This window comes from Rhinatrema bivittatum, chromosome 12, assembly GCF_901001135.1.
Source record: "Rhinatrema bivittatum chromosome 12, aRhiBiv1.1, whole genome shotgun sequence".
Classification (NCBI taxonomy): Eukaryota; Metazoa; Chordata; class Amphibia; order Gymnophiona; family Rhinatrematidae; genus Rhinatrema; species Rhinatrema bivittatum.
The window spans coordinates 75,959,026-75,976,233 of record NC_042626.1 but is presented as its reverse complement, the minus strand read 5'-3'; the positions used below and the strand labels follow the sequence as shown (position 1 = coordinate 75,976,233).

The 17,208-nt window shown below is 47.6% G+C and overlaps 1 protein-coding gene across 1 annotated transcript; it reads left to right on the top strand.

Annotated features, from left to right (window-relative positions):
* Nucleotides 1-9,639: 9,639 nt before the first annotated feature.
* LOC115074360 (modulator of macroautophagy TMEM150B-like) lies at nt 9,640-16,266 on the top strand. Its single transcript, XM_029573727.1, has 6 exons — nt 9,640-9,826; nt 11,237-11,293; nt 13,375-13,442; nt 14,502-14,629; nt 15,171-15,348; nt 15,921-16,266. Exons 1-6 carry the CDS (start codon nt 9,672-9,674, stop codon nt 16,046-16,048), a joined length of 714 nt encoding a protein of 237 aa, XP_029429587.1. The 5' UTR covers nt 9,640-9,671; the 3' UTR covers nt 16,049-16,266.
* Nucleotides 16,267-17,208: the final 942 nt, after the last annotated feature.

Genomic DNA, 17,208 nt, shown 5'->3' with positions numbered 1-17,208 from the left:
TTATCTCCTTTCCCAGATCTTACAAATTTCATTTCTGCTGCCTGAATCCTGCTAACATCTTTATTAGTAAAACCCGTGTTACACATCCATGGAAAACTGCTGGCACTGCCATAACTTGGAAACCTGGTCTAGGGACGGTTCCCCAGATTGTCGGGACTCGATGTCATTCATTTGGTTTCTCATTAGAGAGGCAATTTGAGAACCAGAGAAGCCAGGGTTCCAATCCCGGTGCTGCTCCTTGTGACCTTGGGCAGGGCAAGTCACTGCACCCTCGATTGCCTCAGGTACGAACCCTCTGGGGACAGGGAAATGCCTGCAGTACCTGAATGTAACTCGCTCTGAGCTACCAATGGGAAGCCATGAGCTAATTCTGAATAAGAGTAACCTCACTACCGAGGCGATGAAAATGCGAGGCCTGTTCAAGGACACAGATGCCAATGACAGCCTTAGTTCCAGGGGGGCAGTTTCCTGTCAGCGCCATTGTCTTTTTGTTTTCTTTAAGGACATGGTGAGATTATCCTCCTTACACATCTGATGCATGTGATAAATCCATTTCTGGCTTGAGCACCATTTATTGCAGTAACACTGGAGAGCACACAAGTCCCATCCTCAGATGTGAGTGCAAGGCTGTTTGCTAGCACTGAGCAGGTCTTAATTCAGAGATGGGGAAGTGATGTTCACCAGCAGGTAAACGAGACAAGCTTTCTCTGCAGGAACCAATTCAAAACGTCTCTCGGGTGATCGGACTGACTTAACCCATTTCTTGACCAGCTTTCCAGAGCTTACACTCTCCTCTTCTGCTTCCTGCTCATAAAACGACTTTTTTATGGATCAGAAAATCAGAGCTTCTGGCCTTAGAGCAAAGAGGAATTTAAAGGAACAGCTTTGCCTAATCCAGGGGCAGATTAGAGAAAGCAGAAGGCAAATTGCATCTCAAATCCTCAAGGGAAAGGATGCAGCTCTAGGAAGAAAGGAAGAGAGACAGATAGAAAGCTAACAGAGCTGCAGGGGAAACTCAAAGATTTCCCAGTAAAGAATGAACAGGAAAATCTCCTTGTAATTTGGGAGGAAACAGGGAAATGTGAAGTATCTTGCCGAGAGCAGGCCCTGCAGCTGTCTGCTGCTCTCCTCTCTTTACCAGTGCAGGAAGGACTCCAGCAGCGCACACAGAGTCCAGGCCGAGAGAGGCAGAAGGGGCAGGGAGTGGCACAGAATGCCAGAGGGCAGAGGGCCAGCCCAGTTAAAGCATTCCTAGAATCCTTCTGCAAATGTGGTCTCCAGCTGGATCCACATCATATAAAGTACAGGACGCTCAGAAGGCATATTGCGCTGCTTCTGAAGAGCGATGCACAGGATATGGGCACTTTCAGCCCATGTACACTGTGGGCAATGAGCAATTTGGGCTTAAGAACATAAGAACATAAGAAAGTGCCATACTGGGTCAGACCAAGGGTCCATCAAGCCCAGCATCCTGTTTCCAACAGTGGCCAATCCAGGCCATAAGAACCTGGCAAGTACCCAAAAACTAAGTCTATTCCATGTAACCATTGCTAATGGCAGTGGCTATTCTCTAAGTGAACTTAATAGCAGGTAATGGACTTCTCCTCCAAGAACTTATCCAATCCTTTTTTAAACACAGCTATACTAACTGCACGAACCACATTCTCTGGCAACAAATTCCAGAGTCTAATTGTGCGTTGAGTAAAAAAGAACTTTCTCCGATTAGTTTTAAATGTGCCCCATGCTAACTTCATGGAGTGTCCCCTAGTCCTTCTACTATCCGAAAGAGTAAATAACCGATTCACATCTACCCGTTCTAGACCTCTCATGATTTTAAACACCTCTATCATATCCCTCCTCAGTCGTCTCTTCTCCAAGCTGAAAAGTCCCTAACCTCTTTAGTCTTTCCTCATAGGGGAGTTGTTCCATTCCCCTTATCATTTTGGTAGCCCTTCTCTGTACCTTCTCCATCGCAATTCTATCTTTTTTGAGATGCGGCGACCAGAATTGTACACAGTATTCATAGAAACATAGAAACAGAAATGACGGCAGAAGAAGACCAAATGGCCCATCTAGTCTGCCCAGCAAGCTTCACACATTTTCTCTCATACTTATCTGTTTCTCTTAGCTCTTGGTTCTATTTCCCTTCCACCCCCACCTTTAATGTAGAGAGCAGTGATGGAGCTGCATCCAAGTGAAATATCTAGCTTGATTCGTTAGGGGTAGTAGCCGCCGCAATAAGCAAGCTGCACCCATGCTTATTTGTTTTACCCAGACTATGTTATTAGCCCTTATTGGTTGTTTTTCTTCTCCCCTGCCGTTGAAGCAGAGAGCCATGCTGGATGTGCATCGAAAGTAACCGCCGTAACAAGCCAGCTACTCCCCGCTTTGTGAGTGCGAACCCTCTTTTCTTCTCCCCTGCCGTTGAAGCAGAGAGCTCTGCTGGATGTGTGAAGTATCAGTTTTTCTTCTCCCCTGCCGTTGAATCAGAGAACTTTGCTGTATATGCATTGAAAGTGAAGTATCAGGCTTATTTGATTTGGGGTAGTAACCGCCGTAACAAGCCAGCTACTCCCCTCTTTGTGAGTGTGAATCCTTTTTTTCCACATTTCCTCCTTGCTGTTGAAGCTTAGAGCGATGTTGGAGTCACCGTAAGCCTGTGTATGTTTATTTAATAAGGGTATTGACTCCAGGCAGTAGCCATCATTCTGGCGAGTCACCCACTCTTTATTGGCAGCCTCTTGACTTTATGGATCCACAGTGTTTATCCCACGCCCCTTTGAAGTCCTTCACAGTTCTGGTCTTCACCTCATCCTCCGGAAGGGCATTCCAGGCATCCACCACCCTCTCTGTGAAGAAATACTTCCTGACATTGGTTCTGAATCTTCCTCCCTGGAGCTTCAAATCGTGACCCCTGGTTCTGCTGATTTTTTTTCCTTCGGAAAAGGTTTGTCGTTGTCTTTTGATCATTAACACCTTTCAAGTATCTGAAAGTCTGTATCATATCACCTCTGCTCCTCCTTTCCTCCAGGGTGTACATATTTAGATTCTTCAATCTCTCCTCGTACGTCATCCGATGAAGATCCTCCACCTTCCTGGTCGCCCTTCTCTGTACCCGCCTCCATCTTGTCTTTGTCTTTTTGAAGGTACGGTCTCCAGAACTGAACACAGTACTCCAGGTGAGGCCTCACCAAGGACCTGTACAAGGGAATAATCACTTCCCTTTTCTTACTCGATATTCCTCTCTCTATGCAGCCCAGCATTCTTCTGGCTTTAGCTATCGCCTTGTCGCATTGTTTCGCCGACTTCAGATCATTAGACACCATGGAGCGATACAGAGGCATTATGACATTTTCCGTTTTATTCATCATTCCTTTTCTAATAATTCCCAACATTCTGTTTGCTTTTTTGACTGCCGCAGCACACTGAAACCGACGATTTCAATGTGTTATCCACTATGACACCTAGATCTCTTTCTTGGGTTGTAGCACCTAATATGGAACCCAACATCGTGTAATTATAGCATGGGTTATTTTTCCCTATATGCATCACCTTGCACTTATCCACATTAAATTTCATCTGCCATTTGGATGCCCAATTTTCCAGTCTCACAAGGTCTTCCTGCAATTTATCACAATCTGCTTGTGATTTAACTACTCTGCACAATTTTGTGTCATCTGCAAATTTGATTATCTCACTCGTCGTATTTCTTTCCAGATCATTTATAAATATATTGAACAGTAAGGGTCCCAATACAGATCCCTGAGGCACTCCACTGTCCACTCCCTTCCACTGAGAAAATTGCCCATTTAATCCTACTCTCTGTTTCCTGTCTTTTAGCCAGTTTGCAATCCACGAAAGGACATCGCCACCTATCCCATGACTTTTTACTTTTCCTAGAAGCCTCTCATGAGGAAACTTTGTCAAACGCCTTCTGAAAATCCAAGTATACTATATCTACCGGTTCACCTTTATCCACATGTTTATTAACTCCTTCAAAAAAGTGAAGCAGATTTGTGAGGCAAGACTTGCCCTGGGTAAAGCCATGCTGACTTTGTTCCATTAAACCATGTCTTTCTATATGTTCTGTGATTTTGATGTTTAGAACACTTTCCACTATTTTTCCTGGCACTGAAGTCAGGCTAACCGGTCTGTAGTTTCCCGGATCGCCCCTGGAGCCCTTTTTAAATATTGGGGTTACATTTGCTATCCTCCAGTCTTCAGGTACAATGGATGATTTTAATGATAAGTTACAAATTTTTACTAATAGGTCTGAAATTTCATTTTTTAGTTCCTGATAACTGCTCTCCTTTTGAACTGTACCTTCAGTTTTTCAGACACAATCACCCTCAGCTCTCTCTCCTTGTTGGTGCACATCAGTATCACTCCCCATCGTGGACTACCCCTCACATTCCCGCACCTCAAATGCCCCGCTCTGCACTTCTTGGCATTGAATCTTAACTGCAAGCAGACAACTACTTCCCGAGTTTTCTTACATCACTTTCTCAGTTTGTCTGCTCCCTCAGGGGTGTCCACCCTGGTGCAGATCTTATTGCCATCTGGAAAAAGAGAAATGACTTTCTAACCCTTCTGCAATGTCACTCACAAAGATACTGAATAGAGCCGGCCCCAGGACCAATCCCTGACACATTCCACTAATCCATCCAGACCTGATTTGCAGCACTAGCAGCCCACATGGGGCTGGAGTTAGCTCACAAACATATAGAAAGACAAGGTTTAATGAGCCAGAGCTAGGGAAGTATTTCCTCACAAATCTGCTACACTTTTTTTGAGTGAGTTAATAAACGTGGATAAAGGTGAACCGGTAGATGTGGTAGATGTGGATTTTCAGAAGGCGTTTCACAAAGTGGTTCATGAGAAGTTTCTAAGAAAACGAAAATGTCATGGGATAGGAGACTATGTACTTTTGTGGATTGCAAACAGGTTAAAAGACAGGAAACAGAGAATAGGACTAAATGGTCAGTTTTCTCAGTGGAGAGAGGTAAACAGTGGAGTGCCTCAGGATCTGTACTAGGACCGGTGCTTTTTAATATATTTATAAATGATCTGGAAAGGGGTATGGTGAGTGATGTGATCAAATTTGCAGATGATACAAAATTATTCAGAGTAGTTAAATCACAAGTGGATTTTGATAAATTGCAGGAGGACCTTGTGAGACTGTAAGATTGGGCATCCAAATGGCAGATGAAATTTAATGTGAACAAGTGCAAGGTGTTGCATATAGGGAAAAATAACCCTTGCTGTAGTTACACAATGTTAGGTTCCATATTAGGAGTTACCACCCAGGAAAAAGATCTAGGCGTCATAGTGGATAATACATTGAAATCGTCGGCTCAATGTACTGCAGCAGTCAAAAAGCAAACAGAATGTTAGGAATTATTAGGAAGGGAATGGTTAATAAAACGGAAAATGTCATAATGCTTCTGTATCGCTCCATGGTGAGACCACACTTTGAATACTGTGTGCAGTTCTGGTCGCTGCATCTCAAAAAAGATATAGTTGCGATGGAGAAGGTACAGAGAAGGGTGACCAACATGATAAAGGGAATGGAACAGCTCCCCTATGAGGAAAGGCTAAAGAGGTTAAGGCTCCAGTTTGGAGAAAAGATGGCTGAGGGTGGATCTGATAGAGGTGTTTAAAATCATAAGAGGTCTAGAACAGGTAAATGTGAATCAATTATTTACTCTTTCAGATAAGGATTGGGGGGGCATTCCATGAAGTTAGCAAGTAGCACATTTAAAACAAATCAGAGAAAATTATTTTTCACTCAATGCATAAATGAGCTCTGGAATTCATTGCCAGAGATTGTGGTAAAGGAGGTTAGCATAGCTGGGTTTAAAAAAAGATTTGGACAAGTTCCTGGAGGAGAGGTCCAAATGCAGATGAAATTTAGTGGACAAGTGCAAGGTGATGCATGCAGGGAAAAATTGCACGTCCCTAGTGCATCCATGGCATTGAGTGCCCAGGAGAAGTGGCTGTGTGCAGGTAAGGAAAACAGTCGCTCAATTTTTTTAGCAACTTTTTTTCCTAACCCGTGCACAGCCATAGATTAGGAAAATGGATGCTCGTAAATTGAGCTTCCCTTTTCTTAAGTTGACTATTGTCAAGATTTTTTTTTTCATGTTGCAGCTTTCTGTGGGTCATCTTGTTTAGTATTGCAACAATATTAAGTAGGAAGAACCCCAGAAAAGCTGTATTTTTTGCTTTTCTGAGCATGGCTTGGGGTGCCTCAAAACGTAACGTCAGCTCTGAGATGGTGTTGATTTTTGAGGATTAAAATGTGCGCATTGAGAGCATTTTATTTTTTTTACATCGGGGGTACTGGCTAATAGCCTCATCAACATGGCAATTGCATTTGATAAGCGCTATTAGCTATGTGCTGGTATGGAAGCGTGTTTTAGATGCGCTAATCCCAATATTGCATTGGGTGTATGTCTAGCACGACCAAAATGTGCGTCCAACCGTGTGTTTAGTGGTGCGCTGAGCTCAGTGCCCTACATTGCATTGGCCCCACAATGTTTGGGTAATTGCCAGGTTCTTATGACCTGGATTGGCCACTGTTGGAAACAGGATGCTGGGCTTGATGACCCTCAGTCTGACCCAGTATGGCAAGTTCTTATGTTCTTAGTTAAATTTTACTGGACTTTAGGTGCCCAGATCAGAATCTCAACTGCCTTTGAAAATGTAACTGAATTTAAGAATTTATATTCCGGCTTCTTTGTCAGCCTCTAAAACCAACCCCAATCTTCCACAGTAATTTGCTCTCATTTGGCTGGACTGCAAGGAGCTGTCCCCAGCAGTGCATTTTTATCTGGGGAGAGGGAGGGGAAATAATATGGATTTCCAAATCTGTGTGCATTATTTTTCATTGAAATGTCACCTGTATCAATAAATTCTCAAAGGGAAATTGCGCACACGTGTTCCCAGGGTTCATGGGTACGAGGCACTGAAGTGGGGATGTGAACTGCCCTGCCCCCACCTCATCTCCTGGGCAGCCTGCGTGCAGCAGAGCACCAGGCAGGTTGCAGTTCTCCTCTGGCTTTCTTCATGCTGCCCATAGGCCTCCCCAGCTCGTTACGCGTGTTGCCCACGGCAGCCCCACGGCGCGGCCCGCTCACCTTCTCAGATGGACTCCAGCTCCTGGCTCCTCTTCCTGGTGGTGGTGGTGGGCTGCCAGCTCCGACCTCGGGTTCCCTCCGGTGCCTCCAGCCCTGTCACGCTGCCCAGTGTTGCCAGCCAGGATGTCCCTGTTCTTCGGCCTTTCTGAGTGGCCCGTGGAGAGACGCCACCATCAGCACCGCGCCCCTTCCTAGATGCGCGCGCATCAGTAATTCCTTTAAAGGGCCCGCAGCAGGAACCTGGCTGCGGACCCGGATGCTGATGTCAGACTCTTCAGCGTATAAAATCTCAGGCCTCTCTCCATAGCGTTGCCTTTGCAACAGGTCTCCTCATGCTCCTCATACTCTGAGTACTCGTTGCTGCTCCTAGAATCGTCTTCGTTGTGTTCCTGTTTTCCTGTGGTTCCCGGTTCCTGTTCTCCTTGTTCCTGTTTCGTCTATGTGTTGGACTGACTCTTTGGATTTGACCTCCGCTACGCCCGACTACTCTTCAGCTTCTCTCCAGCCCCGGACCTCCGCTATGCCTAACGATGCCTGCCTTCTCCGTGCCCTGACCACTGCCTTGATTGACCTCGCCTGCCTTCTCCGTGCCCTGACCCTTGCTTTGAACAACTACGCTACAGACTCTCCTGTGTCCAGAGTTCTACGTTGCTTGCCACAACTTCCATTCACCACCGGCTCAGAATCCAGCCTGTCAGTGATGCCTCCTCTCACCAATCCTCTGGACGTGGACTTACAAGACTTAGGCCTTCCTTTGCTTTGGCGCCTGAGTTCCAGTACCGAATCCAGTCCAGGATAGGACTACGCCATCTACCAGCTGCTGTCTCTGGGCTGACTCACCTTTCATTTCTAGCTAACCTCGAGGCCCACCTAAGTCCTGCCAGCCCGGCACCCAAAGGCTCAACCTGAGGGGGAACGAGGGCTGGTATAAGTGAAGCTCCAGCGGCCTCTGTCTATCAGCCCACTCCACCTGCCGATGGTGGGGACCCATAGGTCTCTGCCTACGGGTTGCGCCACCCCCACCTCAGCCCAAGGGTCTACCTCTGACGCAACAACTCTCATACAGCTCCCTACAGACCATCAGCAGGGCACCCCATTTTCCTCCCCTTCCCTCCTCATTCCCAACCCCGCCATCTTGCAGTGAGTAAATTAACTTTACAGCCACCTGCCCAGTCCCCTAGGGACCATAATACCACTGTCTTCCCCAGGAGGATCAAGTCTTTGCCAGCCAAGCTATAGCTGTCCTCTCCACATGGCCGAAGCACTGTGGCACTGTTCAGCACCTCCTTCTCCTTAAACCTCAGGCAGCTGTGCATGGCAGAACTCTGCAGACTTTCTATGGTTAGCTCTGAAAAATCTTCAGAAGGTTAGTCTTGTTAGTCTGGTGTAGCAAAAATGACAGGAGTCGGTTGGCACCCTATAGACTAACCAGTTTATTGAAGCATGAGCTTCTGAGGGCACATCTGATGAAGTGGACACTGACCTTGAAAGGTCTGTGTGTGTGTGCGCGTGTGTGTGTGTGTGTGTGTGTGCGTGCGCGTGTGTGTGTGCGCGCGTGTGTGCGTGTGTGTAGTTTGCACTGCTTCTGCCTGTGCTGTACCTGTACTGGTGGGGCAGGGTGTGGTTGAAATTTCTATCAGTGAGCAGAGAGAGAATCACCAGGGAAAAGAAAATCCCAGGGATGAGACTCCAAGCTGCTGTGGAACATCCACACTTCTGAGCTGTGTCTCATCCCTCATCCCCAAGGAGAGACAGACAAAGCTTCTTCATCAATTCTTGTCCTGAAGAATGCTGAGTGCACACACGCACACAACATACGCAAGAGAGAGAGAGAGTTTTATTTATGTGTGACAGACTGATGAGTGCAGGGCTATTGGGATTCAGACTCGCGGGTATATGGACCCCCCCCCTCCTTAGAGCAGGGATGGGGACAGCCAGCCCTCCTCCCAAGCCCCATTAACGTGAGAGGCGTACTGATCTTGCGACAATAAACGTGCCTCAATGGGGAGACAAGTCACCTTTGTCAACAGCAGCCCCATTGCAGCACCAGGAAACGAAAATTCTTTAAATCTAAATTCTCCAGAAGAACAGTAAATGCAAATTTGCACTTTTTGCATTCTTATATAACAACTTGAATCAGCATTTATTAAAGTGATTACACCTAGACCTTTTATATACAAAACTAGCCATTTAAAAACTAGTGTCTACACACACAGTTATCCAAAAATCAATAAAAACATATATAGATCATGTCTCAGAAATGTTATCAAATTTAAAAATGCAAATTGCAAGCACAATGTGAATACTTTCAATGGAAACACAGTCTATTGGAAGAGGAATCTCAAACAATTCTTTAGCAGAAAGCAGTCAGAATGTGACCCGTCCCAGCACACAACAGGGAAAGGTCCTCTGCCCTGCTGCTGGACTAAGAATTGCCCACAATGCACTCTGCCCCGTTGACCTGCTGATGAGATCACAATACCCCGGCTGAAACTTGCCTCTGTGCCACTTGGCACCCTTAACTCCCGTATTATGACCTACCTCTGTCTGTCTCTCCTTCTCACAGCTCTGCCGCCATCCTCCACTGCCCGCTGGATCTCCTCAGGCACTCATCAGGTCATCATGTGGTCCTGGGCCCTCCTTCCCATCACATTGTTGCTTGGTGCTGTTGGAGGGATTCTTACAGCGTGAGTATTGCCAAGCTGCAGAAGTGATTTCTTCTGTATCATGCGGCAGTAACACAGATGTGGCCTGAGCTCTTGTGCTAGTTGGAAGCAATCAGCAACAGCCTATCCCTCAGAGGGGGATAGCGCCAGTGGACTGAGATGCCAAGCCAGTTTGGGAAGTGACCTGTCCTGCTGTAGCTCTGGGGTACAGCCTGTGAAAGGATAAACCCTGCTACAGTTTATGATCAGTATTGGCCCTTTGGATATGATAAGCTGAAATCATGGAATTCCTGGAGCCAGATGCATTGAGTAGCTGAAACTGGCAGGTGAAAGACCATCGGGACCAAATGAGGCTAGCTTAATGACACAAACACAAGTAAATGTAGTGACGTGCATACCCTGAAGCACCTGTTTATTCACAAAATCCTGGGGGAGACCCGTGCAAAGAGGAGTCTCTCAAGAGGACTAGAAAGAGCCAACACTTGTGCATGGTTGTGGAGAAACATTTACATTGTGATAAGGACATGAAGAAGACAGATGCCTGTGTAGCAACAAAATGCACTATGTGACTGGCTGAGGGTAGCAATGACTGTGGCTGCCTGCTCCAAGGATAGGAATGACTGTGTTGTGTGGCTGCCTGCTCTAGGTTTAGCAGTGACTGCACTGAGATACAGTCTGCAGTATTCATAGAAATCTGTCCTTTTAGAGAGGAGGCACTGGGCCTTCTCAGGCAGTAGATGACGTGTGTGTGTGTGTGTGTGTGTGTGGCACAATGCTGAAACCCTGCTCTCCCACCCCCCTCACCCCCAGAGGAGTTACTGCCTGTGCCTGACTCACATGGCATCTATTATCCCCCCTGTCATTGAATGCAGTGAATCAGCAGGGGGTGGGGGAGTATGTCAGAGCTGACGGTGGAGGACCAGTGATGCTGGGCAGGGGGAGGATACAGAATGGCTCTGTGTGAGTACCTCGGTATATACCGACTGTTCCAAAGCTTCCAAAGCTGGAGGACAGGTATATTCCCTGTATTTGGACTGGCAAAAGGCAAAGACTGGTCCTCATTGTCTTCCAATGTGGGACTGTAGCTCCAGGCCAGATACACTGCATGCACACTGCAGTGAAAGCATGCTCCGAGTGCTTGTCGAAGAACAGCTGTATGCAGAGCATGGGATGCGAGTGTATATGTGTATGGGGGGTGTACCCGCAGGAAGCAATGTGTGTGTGAGGGGGGGAGGGGAATTGTGTATGTGTGCACAGGTGTATGTGCAAGAAGTGATGTGAGTGGGGGTGGTTGTGCACAGGGATTGTGTGTGTGTGTGTGTGTGGGGGGGGGGAGCATATGTTTGTGCACAGCGAGTTTGTATATGTGGGGTCTGTACATGTACCCTCATTTCTGGCTGCATTCACCTTCTCTCTCTCTCATCTCTGTAGGTGTGAGATGGCAGCAGTGTATGACTGGCTAAAGCTCTCAGACGTCCCCTACATTAGGTGAGAAACCCCCAGATGATATTCCACGGCTACTGAGGAGGAGTCTGGTTTAATTTCCTCAGGGTTTGTAGATTACCAGTGGGTGATTCGTACCCTTCCTGAGGAGTTTGCCTTTGAGAATTCTGGTGCTGGTGGCATTGAGGATACTTAGGCCATGCAGGGATTTCTTAATCATATGTCCTCATAAGCCCTGCCGCTTCGTAAGACATGGTTTCATAACACAGATACTTTTATCCACAGAGGGGGAGGGCAATCCTCAGCCCCCGATTTTATCTGCATAACTGCTTAGTTACTGGGTAAAATCGTTCAAAAATTGTCTTGATAGGGAGATAGTAAATGACAGCAGAAAAAGACCATCTGGCCCATCCAGCCTGCCCAGTTATTCCTGTTCACACTGCTAAGGATACATCCCAGCTGCCACCCACACAGTGTGACCACCTGCAAGATTTCTCCTTATCCTGGATGGTCTTGTGTTTTGTTTTGTTTTGTTTTTTCTCTATTCCACTCCCCTTTCGTGGGTACAAGAGCATACAAAATCCCTCCAGCACCCATCTTTCTCTGTAATAATCTAAATAACCAGCAATACTGGCATGGCCAGACACAAAGCTTCCCAGGTTCCCTGTCTATGCTGCCAGACAGACCTGGCTATATGAGCACCTGCATTTCCACCAGGTCTTCCAAATGGACCAGCTGTTTTATCCTGAATACACATGTGTACAGAATGAGAAGGTGACAGAACATGCAAAGGATACCTTGGGGCACAGGGATGCCACGGGTTCTAGGACGTTCCCAGGTATAATAATGTCCTGGGGACTAGGAATGCACTGCAAGGTGTACAGATATCCTAGGGTACAAGGATGCTCCAGGGGATACAAATGCCTTGGGGTACAGGGATGCTCCTGCACATAGGGTGTAGGGATGTTGTAGGGTTATAGAGATGTTTCAGGTAATAGGGAGCTCCAGAAGTATAGGAATGCTCTAGAATGAGGGGTGGAAAGAAAAACTATTCAAATTCAAGAAAGCATGGGAAAATACAGGGAATCTCTGAGAGAGGGATGGGAATTGTAAAGCTAAATTGATTGGGTGGATGGGCAGACTGGATGGTCTTTTTCTGCCTTCAAGTTTCTATCAGGCCGATTCAGTAAAAGTCGCGGTTCAGTATTTAAATGAGGGCCGCGGTAAAAAGAGGCGTCCCTAGTGCCTCATTTTTGACAGGAGCGGCGGCTGTCAGCGGGTTTGACAGTCGATGCTCAATTTTTCCAGCGTCGGTTCTCAAACCCGCTGACAGCCACGGGTTCTGAAACCGGACGCCAGCAAAATTGAGCATCTGGTTTTCAACCCGCAAGCCGTGGGCTGATTTTACATTTTTTTTGTAATTATTTTTTACTTTTGGGGCCTTTGACTTAATATCGCCATGATATGAAGTCGGAGGGTGTACAGAAAAGAAGTTTTTACTGCTTTTCTGTGCACTTTCCCAGTGCCCGAAGAAATTAACGCCTACCTTTGGCAGGCGCTAATTTCTGAAAGTAAAATGTGCGGCTTGGCTGCACATTTTACTTAGTGAATCGTGCGGAAATAACTAATAGGGCCATCAACATGCATTTGCATGCTGCGGGTGCTATTAGTTTTGGGGGGGTTGGATGCGCGTTTTCGACGCTCTATTCCCCTTACTGAATAAGGGGTAAAGCTAGCATGTCGAAAACGTGCGTCCAAACACGGATTAACAGTGCGCTCCGCTGGAGCACACTGTACTGTATCAGCCTGTATGTTTCTTAAATATGAATCTCTAGCTCCCTTCATTCTTTAACCTTTCCCTTCCCTTGGTCTCTCTGCCAATAACCCTCCCTTTCTCCCCCTCTCCCCACCCTCTGAGAACTCACACCTTCTCGCTTGACAGACCCTTAGCTGTGAGAGCTGTATGTCGCTCACCTGCCCTTCCAGGCAGACACAGACCAGCAACTCCTGCTGTCTCCTGCCAGAAACAGCAGTACCTGGAACTGCCTTCAGATGGGGCAAAGACTCCAGCTCTCAGGGCGAGGAGCCCCTGCTCTCATTTATAACCTGTCTCATTTACTTCCCAGCGCCTGTGGAATAAACCCTCCTCAGAAGTGCATCTACATCCAGACCTTTAACACTGGAGCTTGGTTAGGTAAGCAATCAAATCTGGACTGCAGGCATGGGACGGGGATCCCGTTCTGACCAGCAACAGAGTTAAAGGGCATGGGACGGTGATCCCGTACTGACCAGCAGCGGAGTTAAAGGGCATGGGACGGGGATCCCGTTCTGACCAGCAGCAGAGTTAAAGGGCATGGGACGGTGATCCCGTTCTGACCAGCAGCGGAGTTAAAGGGCATGGGACGGTGATCCCGTTCTGACCAGTAGCAGAATTCAAGGGCATGGGACGGTGATCCCGTTCTGACCAGCAGCAGAGTTAAAGGGCATGGGACGGTGATCCCGTACTGACCAGCAGCGGAGTTAAAGGGCATGGGTCGGTGATCCCGTACTGACCAGCAGCAGAGTTAAAGGGCATGGGACGGTGATCCCGTTCTGACCAGCAGCGGAGTTCAAGGGTATGGGACGGTGATCCCGTTCTGACCAGCAGCGGAGTTCAAGGGCATGGGACGGTGATCCCGTTCTGACCAGCAGCGGAGTTCAAGGGTATGGGACGGTGATCCCGTTCTGACCAGCAGCGGAGTTAAAGGGCATGGGACGGTGATCCCGTTCTGACCAGCAGCAGAGTTAAAGGGCATGGGATGGTGATCCCATTCTGACCAGCAGCGGAGTTCAAGGGTATGGGACGGTGATCCCGTTCTGACCAGCAGCGGAGTTCAAGGGCATGGGACGGTGATCCCGTTCTGACCAGCAGCGGAGTTCAAGGGCATGGGATGGTGATCCCGTTCTGACCAGCAGCGGAGTTAAAGGGCATGGGACGGTGATCCCGTACTGACCAGCAGCGGAGTTCAAGGGCATGGGACGGTGATCCCGTACTGACCAGCAGCGGAGTTAAAGGGGATGGAACAACCTAGAGCAGGAGTTAAGGGGTCATTGCATTGAAAGTTGATGGGCTTAGAACTCAGGAGTCCTGGCTCCCAGCCTTTGGTTCATAGCAGGAGATAATATTCCAGCTCCCTACAGGACGTGTTTGTCACTGCTTAGTATTATGAGTCTTCCAGCTTGCTCTCAATTTCTCTCTCTGACTCTCTTCCAGCTCTGTGCATCTGTCTGCTACGCTACCAGCAGCTCCGGGATCTGGGGCATCAGTCCCGTCTGAACCAAGCCTCCTTTGGGCTTGGCCTCTTCTGCAGCTCGGGGGCATCGCTAATGGCAAACTTTCAGGTCAGCCCCTGTATTTCTGTCCCTGTGAGGGAGGGGATGTTGGCACTGGTCTAAGATAGCCAGCTCCTCACTGGCATCACCAGTTTAACCAAATGATTCCCTCTCTATGCGCAGGATTAGAGAAAGGAACTTAATCTAGATGTGTGGGCTGGATTACAGCGCACTGAAAGGCAGGATGAAGACCTACAATCTGGGGATGTCTTGCCTGCCCCCTCCAGTCTTGCAATATTTAAAAAGAAGAAAGAGGAACCTTCTGCTATGTTTTTAGGCTCAGTAAACAGGGTGGCAGCTCTGGAAGGGTCCTGTTTTGAATAGACGCTTGGTCCCTCTTGCATTGGAGCCAATTTTTCAAAATGATTGGGGGTGCTAAACTCAACACAAATCACCCCTCCTTGGACACAGTGAAGGAGTTTGCTCAATACTGGGGCTGCTCAGGTTCCTGCTGCACCCACAGAACTGGCATCTGTGCCCACTTGTAAAGAGTGTGTGGTGTGGGAATGACCCTGGGGCAAGGTGATCTATAACTTCTCTGCCTCTGCAGGAGTGTAGTCAAGAGCTGATGCACCAGATCTGGGCCTACCTCGTCCTGCTGTCTGGGACAGCTTACTTCTGGATGCAGGTGGTCTTCACGTACAGAATCAAACCTCACCCTGGTGGACCCTGGATTGGACCAGCAAGGGTCGGGCTGTGCACCCTCAGCACACTAGCCCTGGGCTTCTGTATCCTTCAGAAATAAGCAGGTTCCCACAGTACATTCTGACTCTGGCACCACCATGCACCTCAGATCAAGGTAAAGAGTGTGACATAGCTGCCTGGGCTACAGTATACCCCAGAGGGAAGAATCCCAGGCCACAGATTGATTCTGTGCGAGGTGTTCAGGGTGGTTTGACACTGGGATGGATGCTTAGTGTGGAAGAAGCAGAGTAAAGATGGGAGGTGGGATGAGATGGATGAAGTACAAACCCTGTCTCTGGATCTGATCATCAGTAGTGGGGCGAGTGCGGGGATGATGAGACAGGGTGACTGAAAGCTGCAGTAAGCACTCTGCTTTTCTCCACGGGATCTTCTCTCTGGTTCAGCTCCTGGGAAGGTTGTGATGAGTGCTGTGGGATTCTGCTTGTCTTCGGTGCAGATGGAGTCCCTGCAGGTTTGCTTTGGCAGGGCTCAGTTTGGAGTGCTAGAGGCACAGACAGACCCTTGTATGTCTTGGCTTTCCAACTTCTCAATGGTGGTTGGTTTCTCAGTCTCTGTGCCACTAGCCAGTGTATTTAAGCCTTAATACTTTCCCCAGTGGCCTGGTTCCATGACAGCAACCTGCAGCGGCTGTCAGGGATTAGTGAGTGGGTCTGCTCCTTCTCACTATTTTCCCTTTTTGGACTCTTTGCTGTGGATTTCTGTCACCTGGAGAAGACTCTATGATATACCCAGAACTCATGCAAAGAAGGACCTGGAGAGCAATGCTAAGGAGACACTAAGCTGCTGGCGAGTGACTTTACAGACAGGATCATCTTTGAGAATGCTCGCTTTACAGTCCGTGGCATGTCCCATTCACAGATACAGAGTTAGATGTACAATATTATTCACTGTGATGTTCTCATTCCTCGTGTGCTGCTGTTCTTTAATACACTGGATCTGAGATGTGGGAGGAAATATTATTTTACTGATTCCTTGTTTTAGCTGATGCCTTGTGGGAGAGTCAATGAAAGACGAGAAAAAAATACAAGAGACTCTAGGATTGCACCACACCCACAATAGGAGGAGTCATGGAACAGAATGGGGAAAGATACATAGAGTTAGGGACCAAATGGGATGGAAGAGTCAAGGAAAAAAGGGAGAGGAGACCTAGAACACAATGAAAAAAGGACTCATGGAGTCACGGAAAACAATAGAAGGGAGGAGCATGGAGTACAGTGGGAGAAAGAGTCCTGTAACATGAAGGGAGAGAGGAGACCTAGAACACAATGACAAAAGGACTCATGGAGTCATGGAAAACAATAGAAGGGAGGAGCATGGAGCACAGTGGGAGAAAGAGTCCTGTAACATGAAGGGAGAGAGGAGACCTAGAACACAATGAAAAAAGGAATCATGGAGTCATGGAAAACAATAGAAGGGAGGAGCATGGAGTACAGTGGGAGAAAGAGTCCTGTAACATGAAGGGAGAGAGGAGACCTAGAAAACAATGACAAAAGGACTCATGGAGTCATGGAAAACAATAGAAGGGAGGAGCATGGAGCACAGTGGGAGAAAGAGTCCTGTAACATGAAGGGAGGGAGGAGACCTAGAACACAATGAAAAAAGGAATCATGGAGTCATGGAAAACAATAGAAGGGAGGAGCATGGAGCACAGTGGGAGAAAGAGTCCTGTAACATGAAGGGAGAGAGGAGACCTAGAACACAATGAAAAAAGGAATCATGGAGTCATGGAAAACAATAGAAGGGAGGAGCATGGAGCACAGTGGGAGAAAGAGTCCTGTAACATGAAGGGAGAGAGGAGACCTAGAACACAATGAAAAAAGGAATCATGGAGTCATGGAAAACAATAGAAGGGAGGAGCATGGAGCACAGTGGGAGAAAGAGTC